This window comes from Nannospalax galili, unplaced genomic scaffold (genome assembly GCF_000622305.1).
Source record: "Nannospalax galili isolate Female #2095 unplaced genomic scaffold, S.galili_v1.0 scaffold591, whole genome shotgun sequence".
Classification (NCBI taxonomy): domain Eukaryota; kingdom Metazoa; phylum Chordata; class Mammalia; order Rodentia; family Spalacidae; genus Nannospalax; species Nannospalax galili.
The window spans coordinates 2,241,367-2,265,343 of NW_008330926.1; the positions used below are offsets into that span (position 1 = coordinate 2,241,367).

Here is a 23,977-nt window from a genome sequence, read left to right on the forward strand (position 1 = left end):
TTATTTTGAAGAAAAACATTTGTTCGAATTATGTGTGGGAGCGTGTGTGTGTATGTGTGTGTGTGTGTGTGTGTGTGTGTGTGTGTGTGTTCATACCACAGCAGCACACTTTTGCAGGTCAGAGGACAACTTGTGGTAGTCAGTTCTCTCCTTCAATCATGTGGGTTCTGGGACTTGAACTCAGATGTTAGGCTTGGTAGGAGATGCCTTTATGCTCCAAGCTATTTCTTGCTCCTGTTTTTGAGATAGGGTCTTACTTTGTAGCCCAGGCTGGCATGGCAATCCTCTTACATCAGTCTCTCAAATGCTAGGATTACAGACGTAAGCCATTGTGTATGGATCACCCCTCTCCCCATTCTTTATACCACATAGCAACCCTCTTCCTCCAGTTAAACCCGGTAGGAAAACTGCTTCGGTTGGAGTACAGGGAGGCAGAAGAGCATTGTCACCAGCTACCAATGAGGGAATTTCTCTTGTCTCATCACAGCTCTGTCTGTGTCTAGTAACTGCCAGTTCTATTCTTCAAAGCTTGCTACATCCACCGAGATTTACTGGAAACCAAATTCTCAGTTGGTTTCTTGATCCACTTTTCTTCAAGTCCCTTATCGTAATACTCCTGTATGGTGTTGTCAGTCTAGGCAACCAAAGACAACTTTCTTGTAAATATTTGATTCAATTTTGCATGATCACCCATACCCTCACCCAGGGACAAACAATCCCCCCACCTCTGATTTTAGGCATCAAAAAGGTCTTGCCGGAAGGCCCTTGCAATCTATGAATATAACATCTTAATCAGCAAACTTAGAAGGGAAGAATTAGGGAAAAAAAAGGAAATTGAATAAAGTCAGCATCTTGCTCAGCAGACCTGCCTACCTCTGAGGCTTGATTCAGGTATTTGTGTAAAGCAGAGAGGAATTTACCCCTTAAGGGAATTTTGTTTTGTTTTGTGGTGCTGAGGATGGTACCCTGGCCTCAGGCTTCAGTCACCCCAAGTACACAGTACCTCTGAGTTGCCCACATTGTTCTGTGCAACAAAAGAGGAACTCTACACTCCATGAAGTTACACCTACAGGGAGGCTGTCCTTAGGCTGCAGACCCATGAAGGCCATAGTTTGGAAAGAGATCTCTGGCATGTTTGTGACTAAGGAACTGTAAACATTTAAATGAAGAGATTTACTCCTCCCTTTCCAGCTTTGAGAGCTGAGAGACTCCTGGGGAGAACAGACAAACCCTTGAGAAGCCCATTAGGGGAAGAGCTATGGTCCACAAGGCAGAATGGTCATATATATATGTGCCTGATACCTAGCTCTGTGCCCTTTCTCTCTCTCTCTCTCTCTCTCTCTCTCTCTCTCTTTGGTCTTTGTGAGACAGGGTCTCTCTGTAGCTCCAGCTGTCCTGGAACTCACTATGTAGACCAGGCTGGCCTTGAACTCACAGAGATCCACCTGCCTCTGCCTCCCAAGTGCTGGGATTAAAGGCGTGCACCACCACGCCCAGCGCTTTCTCTTAATGTACCTTCACTTACCTGTAAAAGCACTTGTTTATTGCCTGCAAACTGACTTATGCATAATGTGTAAGTAATAGCTCTAATATTCTGCCATTAAATTTGTAGATTCTAGAGTCACTAAAAGCAGGAGTCAGGTTTAGTAGTTCATGTTTATAATCTCAGCACTCAGGAGTGTATGAGTATATTGCCTGCATATATATGTAAGTGTACCCGTGTCATGCAATGCCCTCAGAGGTCAGAAAAGGGTGTTGGATTCTCCTGGAACTGGAGTTACAGATCATTGTTAGCCACCATGTGTGTGCTGGAAATTGAACCTGGGTCCTCCGCAAGAGCAGCCAGTGCTCTTAACCACTGAACTATCTCTCTGGACCCAGAAAATCTATATTTTATTTTATTTATTATTTTTATTTTATGTGTATGAGTGTTATGCCTGCATGTAGGTAAGTGCACCTGTGGTGTGCAATGCCCGTGGAGGACAGAAGAGGCTGTCAGATCCCTTGGAACTGGAGTTATGGACAGTTGTTAGCTGCCATGTGGGTGCTGGGATTCAAACCTGGGTCTTCTGCAAGAACAGTCAGTGTTCTTAACCACTGAGCCATCTCTCCAGCCCCCAGAAAGTCATTTTTAAAAGATCTCACAATAGAGATGAAGTTATAGCACCCATAGGCCAGATGGGATAACTCCCACAGGGGATAAGTGAATTTAGGTTAATAATTTCAAGTCACTGCAGGGGAAGAGGAGATAAAGCTAGAAAACATTTTGGGCTTTTGAGGAGAGTGAAGAGTAAGGTTATGGAAGGAAGGGTGGGTGTGTGTGCATTTATCTAGGAGAGAGGTGAGAAAAAAGGGAGGCTCCTTGCCACCCAGGCTCTGCCAGGGCTAGAGTGACACTCCTCCTCCTGCCCTAATCCCCCCATTAAGGCAGCTCTGAGTTTGTTATGACAGCAGCTGAAGGCAGCTGAATTGCTGTTTGCTGTGTCTGCTAATTGGGCTGAAGGGCTGAAGTCTGGACACTGAAAGGGACCATTGTTGCTGTTTACCATCCATGGCTGCTTCCCTGGGGACCTTCTGGGTGAGGGGAGCAGCATGCCCTCAATCGTGGCACCCATTCCTAACCTATGTACAGGGTGTCCAGTGGGGACACTGTACATCTCACTGCGTTGTGTGGTTTGAGTTTTCACAAGACAGAAGAGACAAGCCCAACACCTGAATGGGGACTAGGCTAGGCCCGGGGTCTATTTCCCAAGCCTTTTTTTCCCCTGTCCTTCCCTTCTTCTAAGGTGTCTTTTCTTCCAGCTGCTCAGGTAGCTTTTCTTATCTGTCTCCTTCTAGGGCAGTGATTATTAACTTGGTTTTAACCTAGGGAGCTCCTTCTTTCTTTCTTTCTTTCTTTCTTTCTTTCTTTCTTTCTTTCTTTCTTTCTTTCTTTCTTTCTTTCTTTCTTTCTTTTCCTCCAAATAAAGATGAGCCCAGCCCAGCCCAATAATAGGAGGGTGGGAATGAGATCTTGGCATCAGTCTCATCTCTGTGGCCAGGACTTGCACACAGACACAGACACACAGACCACACACACACACACACACACACACACACACAGCCTGATCTTGCCTTCCTCCCAAGCCCTTGATATCTCTAATGCTATCAGACAGGTTGAGTCTCTTTCTCATGTTTATTACTATATTCCTTGGCTTAGTATGTTGGATGGAATTTAAAGGGCTTTCTCCTCAGCCTTGCTCAAGGGCTGAGCTAGGAAGCTCAAGCCTTGCCTCAGAGGGAGGGAGGGAGAGAGGGGGAGAGAGAGGGAGAGAGAGAGAGAGAGAGAGAGAGAGAGAGAGAGAGAGAGTCGGTCCCAAGGGAGACTCCCTTCAAGATAGCTTTTTTCTTGCTGTACCCAAATGTCTCCTTCTCTTCCCTTCAGCTCTTCACCTGGGCGGGTGGGTACTCCACCCTCCCGCCCTCTTTCCCCTCTGTGGACTCCGATCTTTGGCCCAGTGGCATCTCCAGCACCACGGACAGCTCCTGGCGGTGGGTGAGTGAGAAAACACTGGCCTCACTGGTCTCCGGGCAGATAGCCAGCACTACATTCTGAATCTGAGGGAGACTCAGGAGAAGCAAAGCCTGAGGGCTGTGCCATGCCTACCTCTAGAATATAGAGCTTGTCCTATATGAGGAGATTGAATAAGGATGCCGCTCAGGGTTAGGAAGGATTCCACCTGAGCCATGTTAAGACAGAGTGTACAGCTCAACTGAAGCTAAAACAAGCCTCAGTCATCATCACCTTCTGTCACTGTACAGAACTCCAGGGAGGGAAAGAAATGTGACACAGGCCACTCAGCAGGTATGTGGGGCATGAAGGCCCTCCTTTTGGAGTCTCCTCACCCAATGCTGGCAGGAGTTTTGCATAGGTTATCCCCATACACAGAAGGACAGGATACATGTCTGAGCCTGTGAGACGTCCATGAGAGCCAGGAAGAGGTGAAACTGACTGCTCTCACTGGCTGAGGAAGCTTGGAGGGAAAGCCCTGCAGAAGGCACTAGGAAGGCTTACCTAGCAGGAGCTGGCAAGCCAGGAGAAAAAAAGCCAAAGGGGCTACCATCTGCCAGGGTACATAGGCCAGTGGATGGCCCCAGGAGTCTCTGGAGGCCAGCAGGAGTCATGCAAACTGGAACAGGGCCTGGGAAAGGCCCTTCTGTGTGCCCGTGCTTGCTCCCCCAACACTGTGAGCCTAGAAACAAAGGGAGCATTCTCTCAGATTTGATGCTGCCATCTCCGGCTGGCAGTGCCAGGTGGCAGGGGCATCAGGGGATGTCAGTCCATTACCCACCCCCAACCCCTAAATCCTCTGGGGCTGAATGTTGGTGAGGTGGGTGTTCTGTGCTATGTTGCCATGGTAACCATCCCAACCCCCATCCCCAAAGCACAAAAAAGATAGCTCTCACCCCCACCTCTAGGAGCAACCTGGGTCTTGCTGGGAATCCTCCCTTGGGAACCCTTTCTGATACCTAGCCTTACCCTTCACAATCAGGGCCCCCAGCACCCAGAACCAAAGGCTACAGGGGCAGGGAAACTGACACATATCAGTGTTCGGGTAAGCATGTAGGCACCATCCCTTCTACTTAACCCCTTTCCTGTGCCTCACCCATAATCAAAGCCATTCTAGGCATTCTCAGCTGAAGCAATGGGCTGAGTTGGGACCACGACCTTTCACACTTCCCCAGAACTGAGGGACACCCTGGTACCTCTAGCAAACCTCTAGGCTGTGGGAACAGAAAGGAGGAGGGAGTCATTCCTGACACCCTCCATCTGTACCCTCACCATTACTCATTAAGCATTCTGCCCCCTCCTTCCGCTCGTTAAGCCTTATTTGCATATATTTGCATAATACAGTTCATTTGCATTGCAGGAGGCTCATGGTAGAAGCCAGGAAAAAAGGGGTGAGGGGTTGTAGAGGAAAAAGGGGAGAGATTTTTTTCCATCAAAGTGTTGGGGGAGGTCTGTGGGGGAGGTGGCAGGAAAAGGATAGAAATAAAAACTCACACTACTTTCTTTCTTCCTCTCTGCCCTCCCTCCCTGGTAAGACTCAAATGCCAAAGAGGGATGCCAAGGGACTGCCTTTCCTGTCCTTTTTTGTCTTGCTTCCTCCAGCCTTGGCTCTTCAGCCTGGCCCCCCACCTTGTTGGCATCAGGCTTCAGAAAGAAAGAGGCAGGATAGGCTGTGGGAACGGAAGCCGAGGAAGAGGGAGGCCGCCATCTTAGGTAGCTAGCGCCTGTAAAATGGCCGCCTCTGAGAAGTGTGGGCTGAGAGCCAGGCCTCGGTAGTGGGCATGGAGGAGAGTGACACCATAGTAAAGGGTTTCCTGGCTGACCAAGAATAGAGTTGAATATTCCAAACTAGTGGAATTAGAGAGAGAGAAAGAGGGAAGAGATGGGGAAGGATGCTACCAGAAGAGCTGTGAGGTTCAGCACCTGAGCCGGGTGGCTCAGAGAGGCTTCAGCACTGAAGGACTCAAGACCATGGGTGGTAGCAAAGATGCTGGAGGAATCAGAGTTTGGAAGACCAGCAAGAGAGAGACAAGGTAAGGTGTGGGCAGGCAGGATCATCTGCCAGCTGGAAGCTCTCGGGGCTGTGAAGAGCCACTGTATATTAGAGGTGATGCCACACCTTCTCTCCTTCTGTCCACTACTGTCTTCACAGATCTGGTGAAACTGTGCCTTCTGTAATCCACTCACAGCCTCTCAACTGGGCCCAGTGCCCTTCCTTGAATGGTCTTCTGTGGATAATTTTATGCTGATTTGGCTTTCTCACCCTCCCCATTGGCTTTGCTTCTGGTGTTATATCTTTTTAAAAATATTTTATTTATTATTTTTATTTTATGTGTATGCGTGTATTGCCTGTGTGTAGGTAAGTGCACCTGTGTCATGCAATGCCCACGGAGAACAGAAGAGGCTGTCAGATTCCCTGGAACTGGAGTTACGGACAGTTGTTAGCTGCCATGTGGGTGCTGGGATTCAAACCCGGGTCTTCTGCAAAAACAGTCAGTGTTCTTAACCTCTGAGCCATCTCTCCAGCCCCAACTTCTGGTGTTATATCTTAAATGACTTGCTCTTGGTTCTATCCATTCAGTCTTCTGGATCAACCAGTTCCACAAAGTGCCAGCAACTCTTGATCTCTCCCACTTACTCACTTTTGTCACTTCCAACTATCCTCTGAAGTTAGAAACACTCATTTCCTTAAGCTTAGTCTATCCACAACTGCAGATTTATACCTAATTACTGCCCAAGGTCTGCATTAGCTCTCAGATTAGAGACTGGAATGGTCACATGCCCAGGCCTTAGCTACAAGGAGCAGCTGTCTTCTGAAGTGGCAGAGCTCAGGAGGGGACCATTCAAGGGAGTTCAGATGCTCATTGACTTCAAGTGGGAGTCATGTCCACCTTCTTGTTTCCTTTCCTCTAAACTCAAATCCTTTTTTAAAAAAATATTTTATTTATTATTTTTATTTTATGTATATTGCCTGCATGTATGTAAGATGTTATGTAATACCCACTGAGGTCAGAAGAGAACATCAGATTCCCTGGAACTGGAGTTACAGATGGTTGTTAGATGCCATGTAGGTGCTGGAAACTGAACCCAGGTCCTCTGCCAGAGCAGTAAGTGCTCTTAACTGCTGAGCCATCTTTCCAGCCCCTCAGTTCAAATCCAAATCAGTCTTAAATCCTGTCATTTCCTCCTTGTCGCACTTCATGTATCTGGGCCTTTCTTTCCCTTACCCCTGCCTCCATGTTGGCACCTACATTCAGCAGGCACTTTGAGTGTCTACATCATGCCAGGTGCTATGCAGGGGCTAAGTGAGGGTTTGGGGGGCACACAACTTCCTTGGCTCTGTAGAGGCTCTGTGTTCAGTGAGGGAAGCAGACACAAGCCACCACAGTCCAGTGGTTGTACTGTAGCCTGCCCCAGGGGCTTCCTGGAGGGCCCTAAGAGAGAAGTAATGCAAGGTATGCAGGACTCTGAGGAGGTAGGTGATGGGAAATAGACATCAAGAAAGAAATAGCATGAACTAGCGTGCCCCTCAAAGGGAGTCTGTACCAAAAAGATGAAGAAACAGGGAGAAGTTCTATTATCACAAGCCTCAGATGCTGAAGCAGGGAGGCTGGTTTAATGGTGAGGATCCAGGGAAGTCAGACACAGTCTCAGAGATGCTAGGACAGATAGCAGAGGAGTAGCACATCATTTCTAGGAGGGACTTACTAGTCTCTGAGTTTTCTTACAAAAAAAAAAAAAAAATTCAAGAGGTCAAGGACTACAAGGCATGAGGAACTAAAATGGAGAGAGGGATCCAGAGGGATCCAGAGGCCAGTCTAAAGTAATTCTGAGAACAAGGGAGTGGGGAGGAGAGAAGGTGCTGCTGGCCCCTAGTCTGGAATGTAAGTGAGGTGCCAGCCTCCATACAAAGGCTTCTCTGTAAGTGTCCCTGGAAGTGCTTGTCAGGTGAGGGGACTTAGCTCCTAGGGACTTCAGTGCTACATAGGCGCGGTTGGAGGAGTGAGATTAAGGGGCAGCCTTAGACTTCAGCAGGTCTGCACCAGGCCTGTCCACCATCTCACAGTGAGGCTGTGGCTGTTCCCAGGCCAGGCTCCTGTCTATCACCCAGCCAGGCCTCCAGGTCTATTATCAAGGCCCTATCTCTGCCCACCTCCCATTTTACCCAGCTGTGCCTCTTGATCCTACCAGCTTCTCCTTCCCTAAATCAGACAAGCTCTCCCCAGCCTCTGGGCTTGGTCCCACTAGAGCCCAGAGGGGCTGTCACTGGATTCCTACTGCAAGGAGGGCTGTGTTAGGAGGATAGAAAAGCAGCACTTACCAAAGACAAAAAACAAGGCCCTAGGCCACCTGTGCCCAAACCACTCTTGTCTTCCTCAGCACAAGTTCTCTCCTGGCCTTCTCTCGGTGTCCCTTCCTAGGTTACTGTGGAGAGACCTTCTCCGTTATCACCAGACCCTCACTGCCTACCTGACCCTTCTAATTGTTCTTTGAGTTTTGAGTACTTGAAAGAGTAGAGTGACTGCAGGCACAAGCTCTGCCTGGATCTTGTGCACAGGTTTGCCTGGTCAACGGCTCTGGCTGCAGGAAGGGCAACCAAAGAGAGGTTTGGGGTTGAGATTTGAGTTGGACAGGCTGGTTGGGACACAAATTCTGGTTTCCCTCACTTGTTAGTGGAGAAAGGGAATAGGCAATGCCTTTGGGCTCTAATTTCTTCCTGCCATGGTCACCCTGACAGTCAAATGAGGTGGTATAAATGACCATGCTTTGTAAGGAGCATACAGATGTCCAGTGTTCAATGGTGAATACTGAGGGACACAGTAAGAGGGGCCACTGGAGGTAGGTGAAGCGGTTTCCAGAAACCTAAGCCTTAAGCCAGGACCTTGAGATGATGGCAGGGAGAGTAGAGGTGCTCTGGGTGCCTCTCTGGGAAGTGTGACTGGGATCTGTGACTGGAGCTGAGTCTCAGGTCTCAGGTCTGCTGTAAAGGGTGGAATCTTGCTGGTACTGGCCGAGGGGAGGCCGAGGGGAGGGCTGAGTGAGAGGGCAGGGTAGAAGATTCCATTAGAGGTTGACCATGTGTGAATACCTTCCAGCAACATGAGGGGGTTGTCTCCCTTAGATTACCCACAGCTAGCCCTGTTCCTTCCCTCAGTCCTCTTCATGTTTTCCAGAGCAACACAAGCCAGTCCTATGGAGTTTCTGTCTACTGAAATGTATAAGGCACCCTTGTCATGCAATGCCTTCGGAAGCCGGAAGAGAGCGTTGGATCCCCTGGAACTGGAGTTATAAACAGTTGTCAGCCACCATGTGAGTGCTAGGAACAGAACCTAGGTCCTCTACAAGAGCAGCCAGTGCTCTTAACCACTGACCCATCTCTCCAGCCCCTTAATTTTGCTTTATTTGAGACAAGGTCTCAAAAGCTGGTCTCGAACTCATCATTCTCCTGCCTCAGCCTCCCAAGTGCTGGGATTAAAGGTGTGTGCCATCACGGCTGGCCTTGTAATAAATTTTTTTAAAAAAGACTTGGGGGCCCCCACTCAATAATTCCCCTTCCTTGTTCCCTATCAGCACCCTAAAGGAGTCAGGAGCCAGAGACCACTGGGGTAGAGCCATTTCCTAGGCTGCATGTCCAGGCCTTTGGACTACTCAGAAGGCTCCCACAGGGCCCTAAAAATCCAGTTCCTTCTTTTGCCCAACAGAAAGCGAGGAATGGCTGTCTTGGCTTCAAAGATGCAGAGCACTGAGTAGGGCCAGCTGGCTGAGAAACAGGTATAAAGGGAAAAGGCCCTGCTCTCAGCTGAGGACAGGGCTGTGTGAGAGGGCAGGGTAATTTATGATGGAACTGTTCCTACCCCTCTCCCCAGCCCTTGCCTCTTTACTGTTGCTGACAGATCCTGGCTGGCCCTGTCATCTGAATTTCTTCTTCCCTAACAGGGTAGGCCCTGTCCTGAGTCATATCTACAACCCCTCTCTGACTTTGCTACACATGGATCTCTCCTTCTGTTCCCCCCAAATCCTGCCATCTTGGGGGTGGGGCTCCTTGGCAGAGTGGGCAGAAATGTGGAGGGAACTAGGCTAACAGACTTGGGATTGGGGGAGCCTCTGAGGAGCTGCAGCTGACCTGGAAGCCAAACCTGGAAGAACCCAAGTTTGGGATAAGCAACTTTAGGGGGTCTCTCAGTATGATGATGGACCAGCATACTTCTCACCCCAACTCCTCCAGTCAAGGCAAAGGTGGGGAGAGGAGGAGCTAAGGGCAGAGAAGTGTGTGGAAAGGCTGAGGGGAGTCCAGGCATCAGGAAGATGAGGGTGAGTGGAGCTGGGTGGCTCAATGGTTTGACAGAGACCGTCTGCTCACTCTGGAATTAATTCCTTCCTTAGATAATAAGGCTGAGGGGAAGGTGGCTGAGGGAATGTTGAAGGTTTCCCAAGCTGCAGGCCAGCTATGCTGCTAAACCTGGCTAAACCTCCTTTCTTTGTAGGTTTCCTAGGCCCAGCTTCTGCCCTAGGAAGGAAGGCACCTTGGTAACCGCTTGACTCTGGAAGCCTGTCCAGACCTTATCTCAGCTCATCTGCCCTGGCTGAAAACCAGGTGATTCTTCCTGTTCCCATGTCCACAGGAGCAGTCAGATGCTTCTTTCCCAGGGTCACAGGTTGCGAGCACTGGGGTGTTTCAGACTCTGCTCCCGCCCTCCTGACCTCCTTCGGAACAGGTTCCCCACATAGTCTGGAGGGCCAGAGCCCAGAGAACCATACCCAACTTAGAAGCCTCGAAGGAAAGCTTTAGTTGTCTCCAGGGGTTGAAGACAGGACTGGGAAAGAGGCCACCTGAGCTATGGACGTCACTCAGATCCCGCTCTCTGGCCCAAGGGACACATGCTCCTGCCTTTCACAAGCAACTTCCCTGGGCTTCTGCCACAGTTCTAGAATTCTTGGAATCTGAGCTTGGTCCTAAGCACCCTGCCCTCAGTGCCCTGGGGGTGACTAGAGGAGATCCTTAGACTTGGCTACCTTCATTCATGGTGGCTCCCTTGTCATGATACCCTCCCCAACTCCTTGCCTACTGTTGGAGGGGACACCTTTCCAGGCATAGGTAGCTTTTCCTCTGCCTGATCCTAACTAAGGTCTCCAGTCAAAGAGTGCTTTTCTTTATCTGAGTGGGTAAATTTGTGTCTGAATGTGTGTGGAGTGTTAAGTGTGCATGTGTGTCTGAATGTGTGTCTGAGAATATGTGAGTATGTGTGTCTGAATATGTGTGTTTTGATATAGAGTACTGTTGTATGGAACTTGGAGCAATCCCCTGCCTCTGGCTCCTGTGTGCTAGGATAACAGGCTTTCTTGACAATTTCTCTTTGCAGCTCAAAAAGAAGACCTGACTTGGCCCTGTACCCTCTCCAAGGTCAGGTGTGTGTCCAGACCGCCAAGGGGCTCTCTGTTCCAGCAAGAAGTGCAGAGGCAGAGGTGCAGCCTACATAGTTTCTCCCAGGGTCATGGGACAAGGGCCTTGCTTGCCTGGTGGCTTCCAGCAAGCTGTCCAGCCTGACCTGTCCCTTTCCTCAGTTCTCCTCTTGGCTGAGTCCTCAAGTCCCACCCCATGACCAATAAAGAGACTTGTATATTGAACAGCAGCAGTTGCCTTTGGATGTGCTGGGCTTGGAGAGGTGGGGCACAATGGGGGAATGCTGGGCTCTCCATAACAGAGAGCAACACTGCAGAGCAATATAGCCACCTGCAGGGCTGTGGTGGTGTGTGGACAGTGTGACTCTTTCCACCCTCTCTGCCATCCCCCAGCTTCATGAGAACGCCACCAGTTATGGAGATCCACTCCATCCAAGCAACAGTTCACCTCCCAGCTAAGGCAACACTCACCAAGGACCAGAGGACAGAGTGGGGTTGCTCCGCATCCTGGGGAGCACAGGTGTCTGCCTCCCTCAGCAAAGGCTTTTCCTCAGAAATGGCTTCCTGGTCTGACAGTCCACAAAGAGGGAGCACTCCCTATCCCACAGGCTACCTGTTCCTGTTCTGTCTCTAGCCTCTAAGTGGAACAGAAGGAAATAAATAGGGCTAGCAAGATAGCAGGCAGGATGTTTCAGCCATAACAAAACCTGAGAGGGAACTCAAGAGAACATGGAAGCACTACAGCAAGAAACTGGGACAGTGCACTTGAACTCATTTCCCCTGTAACACAACACTCATGTTCAACACTTCTTAAAAGTTGCTCTTTCCCCCACTGCCAGAGAACGAGCAGAGCCCCAACTGCACCTTTCAAGCTCTCCTGTGCTCTCCAGGAAGTCCTCCATGTCTTAACACAATTTCTCCATAGAACTTCAGTTAGAATCTCAGAATTTCTCTAAATAATTCTATCTTACAAAGTAGATATCTGTTCCACCTGTATCCTCAGCCACCCACCCCCTTTCCTAAGAGGCAGCCACTAGCTCCTCAGACCTTCCTGAGAGAGTCCACAGGCATCCAAGCACTACTCCACTGGGTCCTTCCCCACCACCACACCCAGCTTTGCAGCACCACCAGCGCTCCCCCTGAGGTGCAGGGCACACACCCGACACTGCCCTTAGATGACACTTCAACAAAAATAAAAAGTGCTCTGATCTAGCCCTGTTCCTCATTTTACAGAGGAAACTGAGGGGGCGGGGAGAAAGGACCAGTTTCAGCATCCTCAACACCTTGGAGCTGGGCAGGAAGGTACCTTGGACCCATAAGGACAGGGTCCACAGGTGTTGCTGGCTTATTTAAGGGGCTCATCAGGCCAGGAGAGTGCTTGTGAGAGTCCCAGCCCTCTTTTCAGGGAACCTTTCCAAGGCCAAACATGCAAGAACTCACTGTGCCCACCCCCTCCCCCATGGTAGATCCCTGGGTAGGCAAGAGAAAGCTGGCCACCCCTCCCCCTGCTTTTGTTCAGACCTGGCTAGAACACCAGTCCAGGGGCCATAGGGGCAGAAAGAAGCACCAGCCCTGAGCCAACCCTGTGCCTGCACTGGCAGCCCCCTAGGTGGCAGGAGGCTCAAAGGACCAGCAGAGGTTGGGGACAGGGGCTCCTCCCTACACAAGACAGGAAACAAGTTGGGATGACAGCAGGCAGAGGCAGCAACAGAGGGTGGGCTGCCTTTTAGAAAGTGAAAGACTCAGACCCAGACAGGGGCAGGAGGGCGGGGAAGGGTCCCTCTCCAGACAGGGATGCCAGGACTGGGATGGGAGGAACCAGGCTGCGGTCTCCTGAATGTGCTCTCAGAGTCCCACTGAGTATATGCAGATGAGCCCGTCTATATGCAGATGAGGAGAGAGCATTCTCTTCTCAGGGTTACCATAGATCCTGCCCCCTCCCTTTCTCCTTGGGCTCCAGCTGCAGGGTAGCCTGGGAAAAGCCTAGCCCCTGGGGAGGGGCAACCTTCAATGAAAGGTTAGACTTCAGGAAGGACTGACCGAAGAAAAATGGCCAGTTCTGGGAAAGAAACTGGAAACAAAACAGAATATAGAGAGGCTACTGGAAAGGTGAGGCAAAAACCACAGGGATGGAACCTTAAAGAACAACCCCAGCCCCAGAAATAACAGGCATGCTGGTAGAAGCTCTGTGAGTCGGAGGGGAACAGGGCCAAAGAACCTCATGGAGCAGCCATTCTGGCTAGGTCTCCTCCTGGCCCTTCACAGGGATCTCTGGCCTAGTAATGACCCTTCCAAGTCCTTGGCAGACAGGCCTAGGGAAGCCAAGGGGCTCCTCCAGAACACACAACTTACAAGTGGCAGGTCCCTAGCCACTGGCTTACAGCAACTTTAGAAGCTTCCTAGGCCACCATAGCAAAGGGAGAGTGAGCCTTCCTGACAAGGGCCAAGAACTGTCGAAGATTCAGGGCTGAGGCTCCACAGGTGGCTGGGTAAGCAGGACAGACACCAAGAGAGGAGTACCAGGGCTGGAAAGAAGGTCAGGGACCATCAATGAGGGAAACAAAAACCCAGAGAGGCTAGAAAAGAAGTCACTTTATTCAGTATATCCAAGCCCAAGTTGGGCCTGAACTCAGGCCCAGGAACCCCAACCCAGGAGCACAGAGGGTCAGAAGCCTTTGAGAACAACCTCCTTTATCTTCTGGTGGCCCCTAGTCCCTTTCCCCCCTCCCTATCCAATGGCGTAGCCAAGGCCTTTGTAGAGAGGTGTTGGGGAAGAGAGGCCCCTTGTTACCCATTCAGCCTGCAGGAGGCTTGGTCCATGCCAGTTCTGTTGGACTCGCCTTCCCGGTGGTATCATCCAGCCCCCCCACCATGGCTGCTCCCCAGCTCCATCATTTCCTGGAGCCTCGGGGCTTTGGCAGTGGTCCCAGCTGAAGGATGGTGGGGAGCCCAGTCCCCCCCCACCCCCTCATTCACAACACTGGCACTGGAGCCGTGGGAATGCCAGATGGCAGCTGGGCATTGGTGCCCGACTCTGCCCACCCCCCAGCACATAGACCTCAGAGGGAAGAGGAACAGACTGCCCCCAGAAAACCCCTCCAGCATGGGGCCCTGGAAGCCCTTAGCACTGGCTATGAATCTGGGGACAAACAAGGCATTTGCAAGCCAATTAGTGACAGATCTTTCCCAGGAAAGAGCTTCTGACAGACTTGTATGCTGGGTCACCTTGTCCCACCCCTTAACTGCTCTACTTCTGCTGGCAGCTCCAGGGACAGAGCCCCTTGAGGCTCTGCTGACCCCTCTGTGGCTGAGAGCTGAGAACAGGAGGGACAGGTGAGGCTGGGCCCTACAAAGTTCAGCTGGAGGTCACCATAGGCCATCACCAGGAGGTATCTATCCAATCAAGGCCCTGGCTCCAGTTCCACTGTGACAGGCCTTGGTGGCTCCTGGAAGGAGATGACAGGGAGGCAGCTAGCCCTGGCAGGGTAGGTGTGTTGACATGAAAACAGAAGTCATTATGAAAGAGCCAGGGGAGACTGTTCCAGGAAACTCCGAGAAACCAGGACAAGAGGAGAGAGAGCAAGGAGGAAGGCGCCATCTCAGGCATCCCCGGATTGTACTCGGGCCATGAGGCCATGGATGGCAGCTTCACTTCTGAAGAGGCTTCCAGGTGGAGCAAGATGGCCACCAAGGGAGCCACTGAGGGCTACTCCTAGACCTTCTTGCAGGCAAGGAGGCCTTTACCTGGGAAAGGGGCTCTTTGTAAAGAGAGAGTCCCTTAATTGGGGGAAGAGAGGGAGGGAAGGGGCAGTTCAGGGCAAAAGCCCCAGAGCCAGTCTGCCATGAAGGGAGATTAAGGGATTAGGGTTGAAATGCTGGAGCAGGTGGGTTGGGGCTATGCTAAGGATCTAATTGCTGCTGCCTTTAGAAGGGTGTGAGCCAGGGCCTGGCTGTAGATCTGTAATGAGTGGGAGTGTTTTCAAAGGAGGTGAGAAGCACAGACATGAGGAACTGGGCAGGAATGTCTTTTTCTTCCTTGGGGATATTCCAGCTGACACACTCAGGTGCACTGCCCTGCCCTGTGCCCACCCTGAGAAACCAAGGTGGAAGCTGTGACCTAAAGAGGACCAGGGCTAAAGTATTAACAGGACGCATGCAGTGTGCTAAGTCTTGACCAGTTTATTTAACCTTCCCAAACATACAGTAAAGATCAAAGAGATTCCTGTCTGAAACCCAGCCCAGCCCTCCAGTCAAATAGGTACCAGGGGTCCCCCTGACCAGGGTAGCCCCTTTTAGACCCTTCTTTCTTGCTAGGAAGGGACAGATGGTCAAACCCTCTTTAAACACTACAGACCTCAGGCTGCAAGTGATACAGCCCAAAGACCCCTGGTTGCCAAAGTCCAGCTCAGCTGGTCTGTGGGCTTCCTCCAGTATCCACCTCCAAGCTTTTGCACACACTGTGCCCTCACCTGGGAAAACCATCTCCTGTTCACTGGCTGCCCTTTGTCACCCACTCACACAAGGCACTTCTCTTAGTCTGCTGGGTTTTCCTGGGAGTTGAGGGTTAGTGGCTGTTCCCCATTCATTCAGGACTGGATGGCCCAGTCAGGGGTGGTTATTTACTTATACAAAAGAGGCCCGAGGCTGGTGTGGTGGTGCACACCTTTAATCCTAGCACTCAGGGGGGCAGAGGCAGGCAGATCTCTGTGAGTTCAAGGCCAGCCTGGTCTAAACAGTGAGTTCCAGGACAGCTGGGGCTACAGGGAAGACCCTGTCTCGAAAAGAAAATAAATAATAAATAAATAAATAAATAAATAAATAAATAAATAAATAAATAAAAAGGACTGAGACAAAATCATTCTGGGAGGACTTATAAGAAGCAGGCATATGGGGTCATCTGTCTCCAGACTGAAACTGGGTTGTGGAGACCCAGGCAGGAAGGGGCTCTCTTTCTTCTTCTTTTTAAAAATTATTCATTTTGGGGGCTAGAGAGATGCCTCAGTGGTTAAGTGCACTGACTGCTCTTGCAGAGGACCTAGGTTCGATTCCCAGTACCCACATGGTGGCTACAAACTGTCCTTAACTCCAGTTCCAGGGGAATCCAAAGCCCTCTTCTGACCTCTGTGGCATTGCACGACATGAATGACAGCACTTGGTAGACAGAGGCAGGCGGATCTTTGTGAGTTCGACGCCAGCCTGGTCTACATAGTGAGTTTAGGACAGCTGGGGCTACAGGGAGACCCTGTCTCAAAAAGAAAAAGATTTATTCTTTTTATTTTATGTGTATTAGAGTTTTGCCTGCATGTATGTAAGTGCACCTATGTCATGCAACACCTGTGGAGGCCAGAAGAGGGCATCAGATTCCCTTGGAACTGGAGTTACATACGGTTTTAGCTACCATGTGCATGTGGGTGCTGGGACTGAACCCAGGTCTTCTACAAGAGCAGCCAGTGCTCTTAACCTCTGAACTATTTCTCCACCCCAGAAGGGAGTTCTTCTATGAAAGTTTTGCTCCAAGTGAAAAGACTGCTTATTCAGAAATATTTTTCTTCTAGTACTGTGGATGGAACCCAGAGCCTCGTACCTGGACAAGTGCTCTGCCAGTGACTGACACTTCAGTCCCAATATTTAATTTAAAATATTATTACTACTTTTTTTTTGTCTCTTTGAGACAGGGTCTCCCTGTAGTTCCAATTGGCCTGAAGCTCACTATGTAGACCAGGCTGGCCTTGAACTCACAGAGATCCACCGGCCTCTGTCTCCCAAGTGCCAGAATTAAAGGCATGTGCCACCACGCCTGGCTCTTATTGCTACTTTTTAAAAATTAGAGAAGGGCAGTGTTTAATGACAAAGGCCAAGGTACAAGAGAAACCCAGAGATCCCTAGATTTGAAAAGAACCAGTAGGCTGTTTGTATGAGTTACTTTTCTGTTGCTGTGAGAGAAACACTGACCAAAGCAACTTATAGAAGGAAGAATTTATTTGAGCTTACAGTTCCAAGGAGCAAGAGCCCATCATGGCAGGGAGGCAGAGGTGGCTGGAGGAGAAGGGAAGCTAAGCATCTTCAAGCAGGCACAGGAAACAGGAGATCCAGCAGGGCTTAAGCGCTCTCTAAGCCCTCCCCCAGTGACAGGCTTCCTCCAGCACAGCCACACCTCCCAAAATAGCTTGACCACTGGGGACAAAATGTCCAAATACTTCGAGCCTATGGGTGACATTCTCATTCAAACCATCACAGGTTCCTCTGCTGGGGCCCCTTCCAGTCTTAGTTCTTTGTCACTTTGCTTAACACATCACTCTGCTTAAAAAGGGGGAGGAGGAACCAGATGTGGTGGCACACACCTTTAATCCCAACAATTTGGAGGCAGAGCCAGGTGAATCTCTGTGAGATGGAGGCCAGCCTGGTTTACATAGCAAGTTCCTGGCCAGCTAGAACTACACAGTGAGACACTGTCTCAAAACAGAGATGATAGATGATAGATAGATAGATAGATAGATAGATAGATAGATAGATAGATAGATAGATAAAAATAGAAACTGGGTGTGGTGGCATATTCCTTTAATTTCAGCATTTAGGAAGTGGAGGCAGAGGCAGAGGGAGAGGCAGGTGGATCTGAGAACAGCCTGGTCTACATAGTATCTGCCCTAGAGGAGGCAGTGGTGGTCACTCCCGGCTGCCACTAGAGAGGTGTGTGAGTCCCTGTCTAGGGAGCTGGGTAGTCAGCCCTTCACTGCACATGTGGAGAAATGTCTGCTGAAAGTTGTTAAGCTGCCCTATGCTTTCCCCAGGCCTGCCCCTTTCCGAACCTTGGGTGATCCATTCAACACATGGTTGCACAGCTGAGCTGAGTATAAAGGAGCTCTGGAGGCCTCACCTCACCTTAATCATCTGCAAAATGGGAGCAGAAACAGTAGCTATTGCTCAGAGCTACTAGGAAACAAAGCATGCTAATGTCTGTGAAGAGCTTGGTCCAGCACAGGATGTAAAGCGAAAACTCAAATGGTGACTTTATTATAGTTATTTTTTTTAAAACCCATTTTTGCCTTGTTTTATTTTGCTTGTTTTGGGTTTTTGTTTTGTTTTGTTTTGGTCTTTTTGAGACAGGGTCTCCCTGTAACCCCAGCTGTCCTGGAACTCACTATGTAGACCAGGCTGGCCTTGAACCCACAGAGATCCACCTGCCTCTGCCTCCCAAGTGCTGGGATTAAAGGCGTGCGCCACCATGCCCGGCTGTATTATAGTTATTAAATGAGAGGATGAGAAGAATTCAGCAAAGTGTGCTAGTTCGGGGAAGGGACTCTTCATTATTGCTAGGATAATGAGGCCTTGTGGTAATAACCCTCACACTCTCAGGCCCCGCTGACGAAAGGACACAATGGACTGCCAGATGAAGTGAGAAGTGAGTGGTGAGCAATGGGACACTTAAGAATTTAGCCTAGGCAGGGGCAAGGGGAAGGACCCTCCAGCTATGGCTCCAGGTGCTGAGAGACCCCACAGGCCTGGACTGTGAGTGACAGATAGCCCCTTTCCTTCTCTGAGGTACCTCCCAGGAACCTTCAGACACTAGGCCAGCCAGGTCCTCCCTAATCCCCTAGAGTGGCAGGTGGGAGCCAGTGGCCTAGTCACAGGCCTGTACCACCAGAACCTGTACCCTCTGACTTATGAGGAAGGCTAACAAGAATCAAAACAAATAATTAAAACCTGGGGACACAGGCAATGAGAATAGGTAAAGATGGCCCAGGGAAAGAACAGGAGGGCTAAGCTAGAGTTGCAAGTTAAAGTGAGGGGCTTAGGGAAGGCTGGGTTTTGATCAATTTGTTCTTCATGAAAATTTTGGTGAGTCACAAAGGAATCCCCACAACCCCCCTGCCCATCTGTTAGCTTCAACTGCTGGCCTTGCTTCCTCTGTGCTCCAGCCTCTTGTCCCTATGCTATCCCCAGGCACATCCCAAGGTTTGTTTACTTTCCATGGAGGTGTGATTTGAGCAAAGCCTAAAAGAGCCTAGGAAGGGGACTGTGCTGTTATCTGGAAGAGGAGTATTTCTGGTGAAGGGACAAGATGAAGGAAGACAGTGTTAATAGATGCCTTATGCCTGATGTTTGGAGTCTGGGCTCCACCAGACTCCCACCCTGCCTGAGTTGGGTGTATGACCTTGTAAAAGTCTCCTAAGTGCTGTGGTTTCTTGTGTCTGAAATGGGGTTGGCACCTTATCCCACAGGGAGTTTGCAGTAGAGTGGGAATCCTTAAAAGTGTTTCATTAAAGCGGATCAAGGCCAGAGTCAAGGGTCAGTGGCTGCTCCCAGGCAGGGCTGGCCCCAGAGGAATTCTGTCTGAAGAGATCAGACTAGGCCCCTGGATGCCCAAGATGGTCTGGGGATGTGTTCCAGAAAAGGCTACACTGAAGGAGAGGAGCCAGTCATGCCCCCTCCCTCCCCATAGAAGGACCACTGAATCCTAGACTAGTAGGTACAAGAAAGGCCAAAGGCCTGAATAGCCAACTGTTCTCCCAGGAGAGACCCCCTTTAAAGACTCTACTCACCAGCACCTCCCTCCCAGGGTGATTATCACCCTGGGAGGGAAGACACAAAGAGACCCTCAACTCCTATCCTCTGGGAGGATAATGGGTTATTCACACCAAGGAGATCTCCAGCCCCACACCTGGCCCTCTCAGGCAGACCCCAACAGGCCTCATTGTACTAGGCCTGCCTTGTAAGGGTGTCAGCCCTGGGAAGCCTAAGTCCCCAGCTGGGGCACTCCTGGCCCTCCTCCCCTGGACTGGAGAGGGTGATTTGGGGGGAGGTGGGCCACCATTCATCCCACACTCCTCTCAGAATTTTTCTCCTCTCAAAAGTCCTCATAGAGAAGTCCTCACAGAGATGGGAAAATGGGAGGGAATAATTAAGAAAGCCATTAGCAGTTCAAGGCCCATCTGAGAGGGATTAAGGGATTAAAAGCCTTCCAACAGGTCTCCCCTCCTTGAAGGCTGTTGCTCTGGTTTGTTTTCAGGACTTTTTCCCTTTCTTTTTCCCTGGGTTAGGGGAAGACTAAAACTTTGGTGGACCCTCCCATCCAGAGCTTCAGGAAGTCAAGACATTCCAGTCATATTCAGCTGGCCAAAGGAGTGGGGCAAGCAGGTGTGAGCAGGCAGCCCCCTCCTCAAGCTATCCTGGGCTGCCCTGAATCTCCTCAGTTCAGGTGTAGGGAACAGACGTGTGCAGAGACCAGGGGACCCTCAGGGAAGCCCAGGTAGGCCTGCTGGGAGCAGGCTTCCTCCTCCAAAGGACTCCCGAGGTCTCAGTCCTGCCAGGCCTCTCCTACATCCTCTGTTCCCAGCTGAGTACAAGCAGTCTCTCTCTGCCCCTTTCTAGCCAAAGCAATGAGTCAGAGGGCTTTACCTTTTTCTAGAAAGCCTGAGGCTAGAGGTCAGGGAAGGATATAGAAGGGATTCAGGATGGCTAGGACACAGGCAGAAAAGGCCACTGTCTGTTTGCAGTAAGTGACTCAAGTCCACTGCCCTTGCAGAGCATATTGCAGCCGGGTAAATGGACAAATGTACAGCTCAAGCCTACATGCAAATAGGAGTGAGGAAGGCATGCAGGGGAGGTAGGCCTCATCTACTCTGGAGACAGAGGGACAGTCCCCTGGAAGAGATGACCATAGTGCAGTTCCCAGTCTCCCTCCCACACCTTCCTGTCACATGATGGGGGCTTGATGGCTGTCAGATAACTGTTGCAGTCAGGTGTGTCACCAAGTCACTGTCTCACTGAGATGGTCTGTCAGGCCATGGGCCGAAAACCCACAGGGAGAAATTCAAACATCATTTCATGAGAGAAGGAAAAGGCCAAGCATCATATCACCAGAGAGAGCAGCAGGCAACTGGGAACTCTAGACAGTGCAGAGAGCTTTGGTTGTCAAAAGCAGAGGGGTATATTAGGGTACACATCCAAACTCTCCCCAGAGTCTCCACACACTGCATCCTGACCCCGTGGCCATTCTAGGAAAGAAAGACCCTGGTGTGAGGTCCTCTCATACCCACACATTGGCCTCCCTGGATCCTGTTTGGGAGCTCCCAGAGTTCAGGTTGCCCCCTCATTTCTCTGGAAAGCTCAGCTAAACACCCTCCAAGCCTCTGTACTCACCAGCCCACCAGCTAGCAGGGCCTGATGCTAGGGGCAAGAGGGGAGCGAGCAGGCCTTTCCAAGATGCAGGTGGGCAGCAGCCCTTGCTCAAGACTTTGCCAAAGGGGTGGATGATGGGTGATGGGCACTGACAGCAACCTGCTTTAGCATTACTGAGGCCATGATTAGTGGTCCTTGTTAGCAATTGCCAACAAGAAGCCCATTGCTGATTCTATTACCACCAGTCCTGGAAGCTTGGCAGGTATGGGCAGGAAGGCTGGGAGAGCAAATGAATGGCTTGCAGTCTGGGCTATAGCATAGGTGGACATCACCATAGTGCTGGGTCCCTGAGCAGCAGAGCTGGGGGTCTGGGAAACCCTGCCCCCACCCCAGGTTCCTTGACCCTCTGTGGGGCAGCCTCCTCCATGGTGTTGGGGCAAAATGAAACATGAGGAATTGTGGGGAGGAGGGGTGTCTGTGCCTTTAGAACCAAACCCAGACTGCAGGCACCAATGGCCAGTTTGTAAAGGCTCGGGTGAAATGAGCTAGAAGGGGATTGGGAACAAGCCCCCCAGTGTCCTGAGGCACATTCCTTGTTCTGGAGAGACTGAGATGGATGGTGCTGAGCAGGGAAGGGAGGTGCTAAGGCAGGGGTGGGGGTGGGGTTTCTCCTGCTGAGGGCTCTCCAGCCAAGAGCAGGGTTGGAAAGGAAAGCTTCAGGATCCAGAGGATGCCTCCACAACAAAGCCTTCTTTCCCTCAGTCTCAGCCAAGAGGGGACTCTTTCCTGTCCAGGGACCAAAGAGTACCTGAGTGTCCAGAGAGCTCTGAAAAGGCAAACTAAAGGGAGAGGGCCTGCAGGGTATGGAGCCCTGGCAACCAATACTGGGCTCTCGGGCTACCCTACCCAAGCTGTTGTGCATCTGGGAGCACCTTGTAGGGGAGGGCACCTTGAGGGACAGTGTGCTCTGTGCTTTTGAGCTTCTTCCGGAGGCAGCTGTTGGGGTCTCTGAAGCAGCCGCCATGAAGCCAATTTGGAGTTCAAGGTGGATCAGAGATCTGGACAGAGGAGCTGATTTCCAAGGGGTTGTGTGGGAGGTGGGGGTAGAACTCTGCCTGCTTCCTTAGTACCAGGAAATGGCTCAGCTCCCACTCCGCCCCTGGTCCCTAGCTAACTTCCCTCCCATTTCGCAGTGTCTCAAATGCTATCAAAGGAACAGGGCCACTTGGAAAGGGGCAGCCTTTGGGGCCTGCCAGCACTGCGCTGCTTCTCCTTCCCTAAGATTTCTTACAGCCAGACCAACACCTTCCCCCAGTTCCTGCTCACTACTGTGAGCTTTCAACCCTGCAAAAGCCTGTAAGTGCGTTTATATGCCACCGCACCTGGCTCAATTTTCACAGTTCTCCTCTGTCACAGAAGAACCGCTGGGCATCTCACATTGTAACTCACCCTGCTTTGAGGCACCCTGAGTTCTTTGCTCTGGGCTCTAGAAGAGATATGGCCCCAGAGACAACTGTCAGAGTCCCAAGGGTGAGTGCGATGTGAGAATAAAGCTGTAGGCCAGAGATGCCTGAGAAGAGCACCACCGACTGCTGGTTTGAACCCAGCTACAGAGGCACGAAGTGCCCGCGCAGGGCATGCGCAGTTGAGTCAGGGGCGGCGTGCGCCCACGAGGTCTGACCCCAAGGCGAAGCTTCCAAGTGCAGGTCCCCTGGCCGCCGTCTGCGGGCCGGGCGGCTCAGACAATGGCGCTTCTATCCCCGGGCGCACGGCTGCCCCCCGCCCGGCTGTCCCTTTCAGGCTGGAAGCCGGCGGGGTTCTCTCCGCCGCCGACATTTGCATAGCGGGCGCGGGGACAGTGGCTGGCTTTGTTGGCGGCGGCGAGGGGGCGCGGGCGGCGGGCACAGCCCTGCAGACAAAGCCGCTGGGGTGGGGTGGGGCGGCCACCGGGCGCACCTCCGACGCCGCGCCGTGTCTAATTCCTCCCAGAGCGGTCCGCGCCGTGTCGGGAATCCCAATGGGCCGGGCCTGACGCAGAGTGCGCGGGTTCGAGTCCTCCTACCACACCAGGCCAAGGAAGGGAGGCGGCTGCTGGACAGCCCTGTGGCCCACGGCGTCCGGGAGCCTGGACCCTTGCTGTGGTACTGAGCCAGAGCTGTGGTGGTCTCTGAGAGCCTCCCAGCACCGCCTCAGGCTGTGCTGACTCCCTCTCCCCAGCAGCTCACCTCCTGTCCAGTCCCTAGAAGCATGCTGGAGCTGAGGGTCCCCTTCCATCATTGTCTCCAGGGCTCAGGCACTGGGACTGGACAGAGTTCATGAACAGGCAAGGTCCCCTTGTCCTGCACTTAATGATACCCTAATGATCAGATGGGGTGGTCCTGAGGGGCAGAAGCCTCATTGCCCCCTCTCTGGCATCCTCCTGACCTGTTCATTGTCATTTTGTTGGCCCATGCTGAATGGATAGGCCACCATGTAGGGAACTGTGATGCTGATGCCCCCCGCCCCAATCCATGATGGATGAAATGGAACAATCTGTGGAGACCCACCATGTGCTCCTGAATTTAAGGCCAAATAGGGGAAAGAAGAGTTAAATACACAGTGAAGAACCAAAGGTGTGAATTAGGTGAGTTGGGACCTGAGTAGAGAGGCTGGTAGGGGAACCAGCACCATTATGGACACAGGAGTTTGGTGGCAGTGATGAAGCTCAGAAGTCACACAGGATGCACACAGTGAGCCCTCACCCTGTCCCTCATCCCAGGGCCTCTTGGCAGCCTTTTGCCCTAGAAAGCTGTCAACTGCCCTGTCCCAAAAGGGCTCACTTGCCTCTTCTCCAGGAAGCCTCCCTGGATTAAGATGGCTTCTCCCCTCAGACAGGACCACCCAGGACTGGAGGAGTTTTTGTTTTTT

At 51.3% G+C, this 23,977-nt stretch overlaps 1 protein-coding gene across 1 annotated transcript in view; it reads left to right on the top strand.

Moving 5' to 3' along the window:
• The window catches only part of CUNH1orf61 (chromosome unknown C1orf61 homolog), a 31,373-nt gene extending 20,192 nt beyond the window's left edge, over positions 1 to 11,181 (top strand). The window contains exons 7-10 of the mRNA XM_029556176.1: positions 3,425 to 3,535; positions 8,725 to 8,860; positions 10,036 to 10,145; positions 10,912 to 11,181. Coding sequence (XP_029412036.1) covers positions 3,425 to 3,535; positions 8,725 to 8,860; positions 10,036 to 10,090 — 302 coding nt within the window. The 3' untranslated portion in view covers positions 10,091 to 10,145; positions 10,912 to 11,181. The remainder of the gene's footprint in view (positions 1 to 3,424; positions 3,536 to 8,724; positions 8,861 to 10,035; positions 10,146 to 10,911) is intronic.
• The last annotated feature ends 12,796 nt before the right edge of the window (positions 11,182 to 23,977 follow it).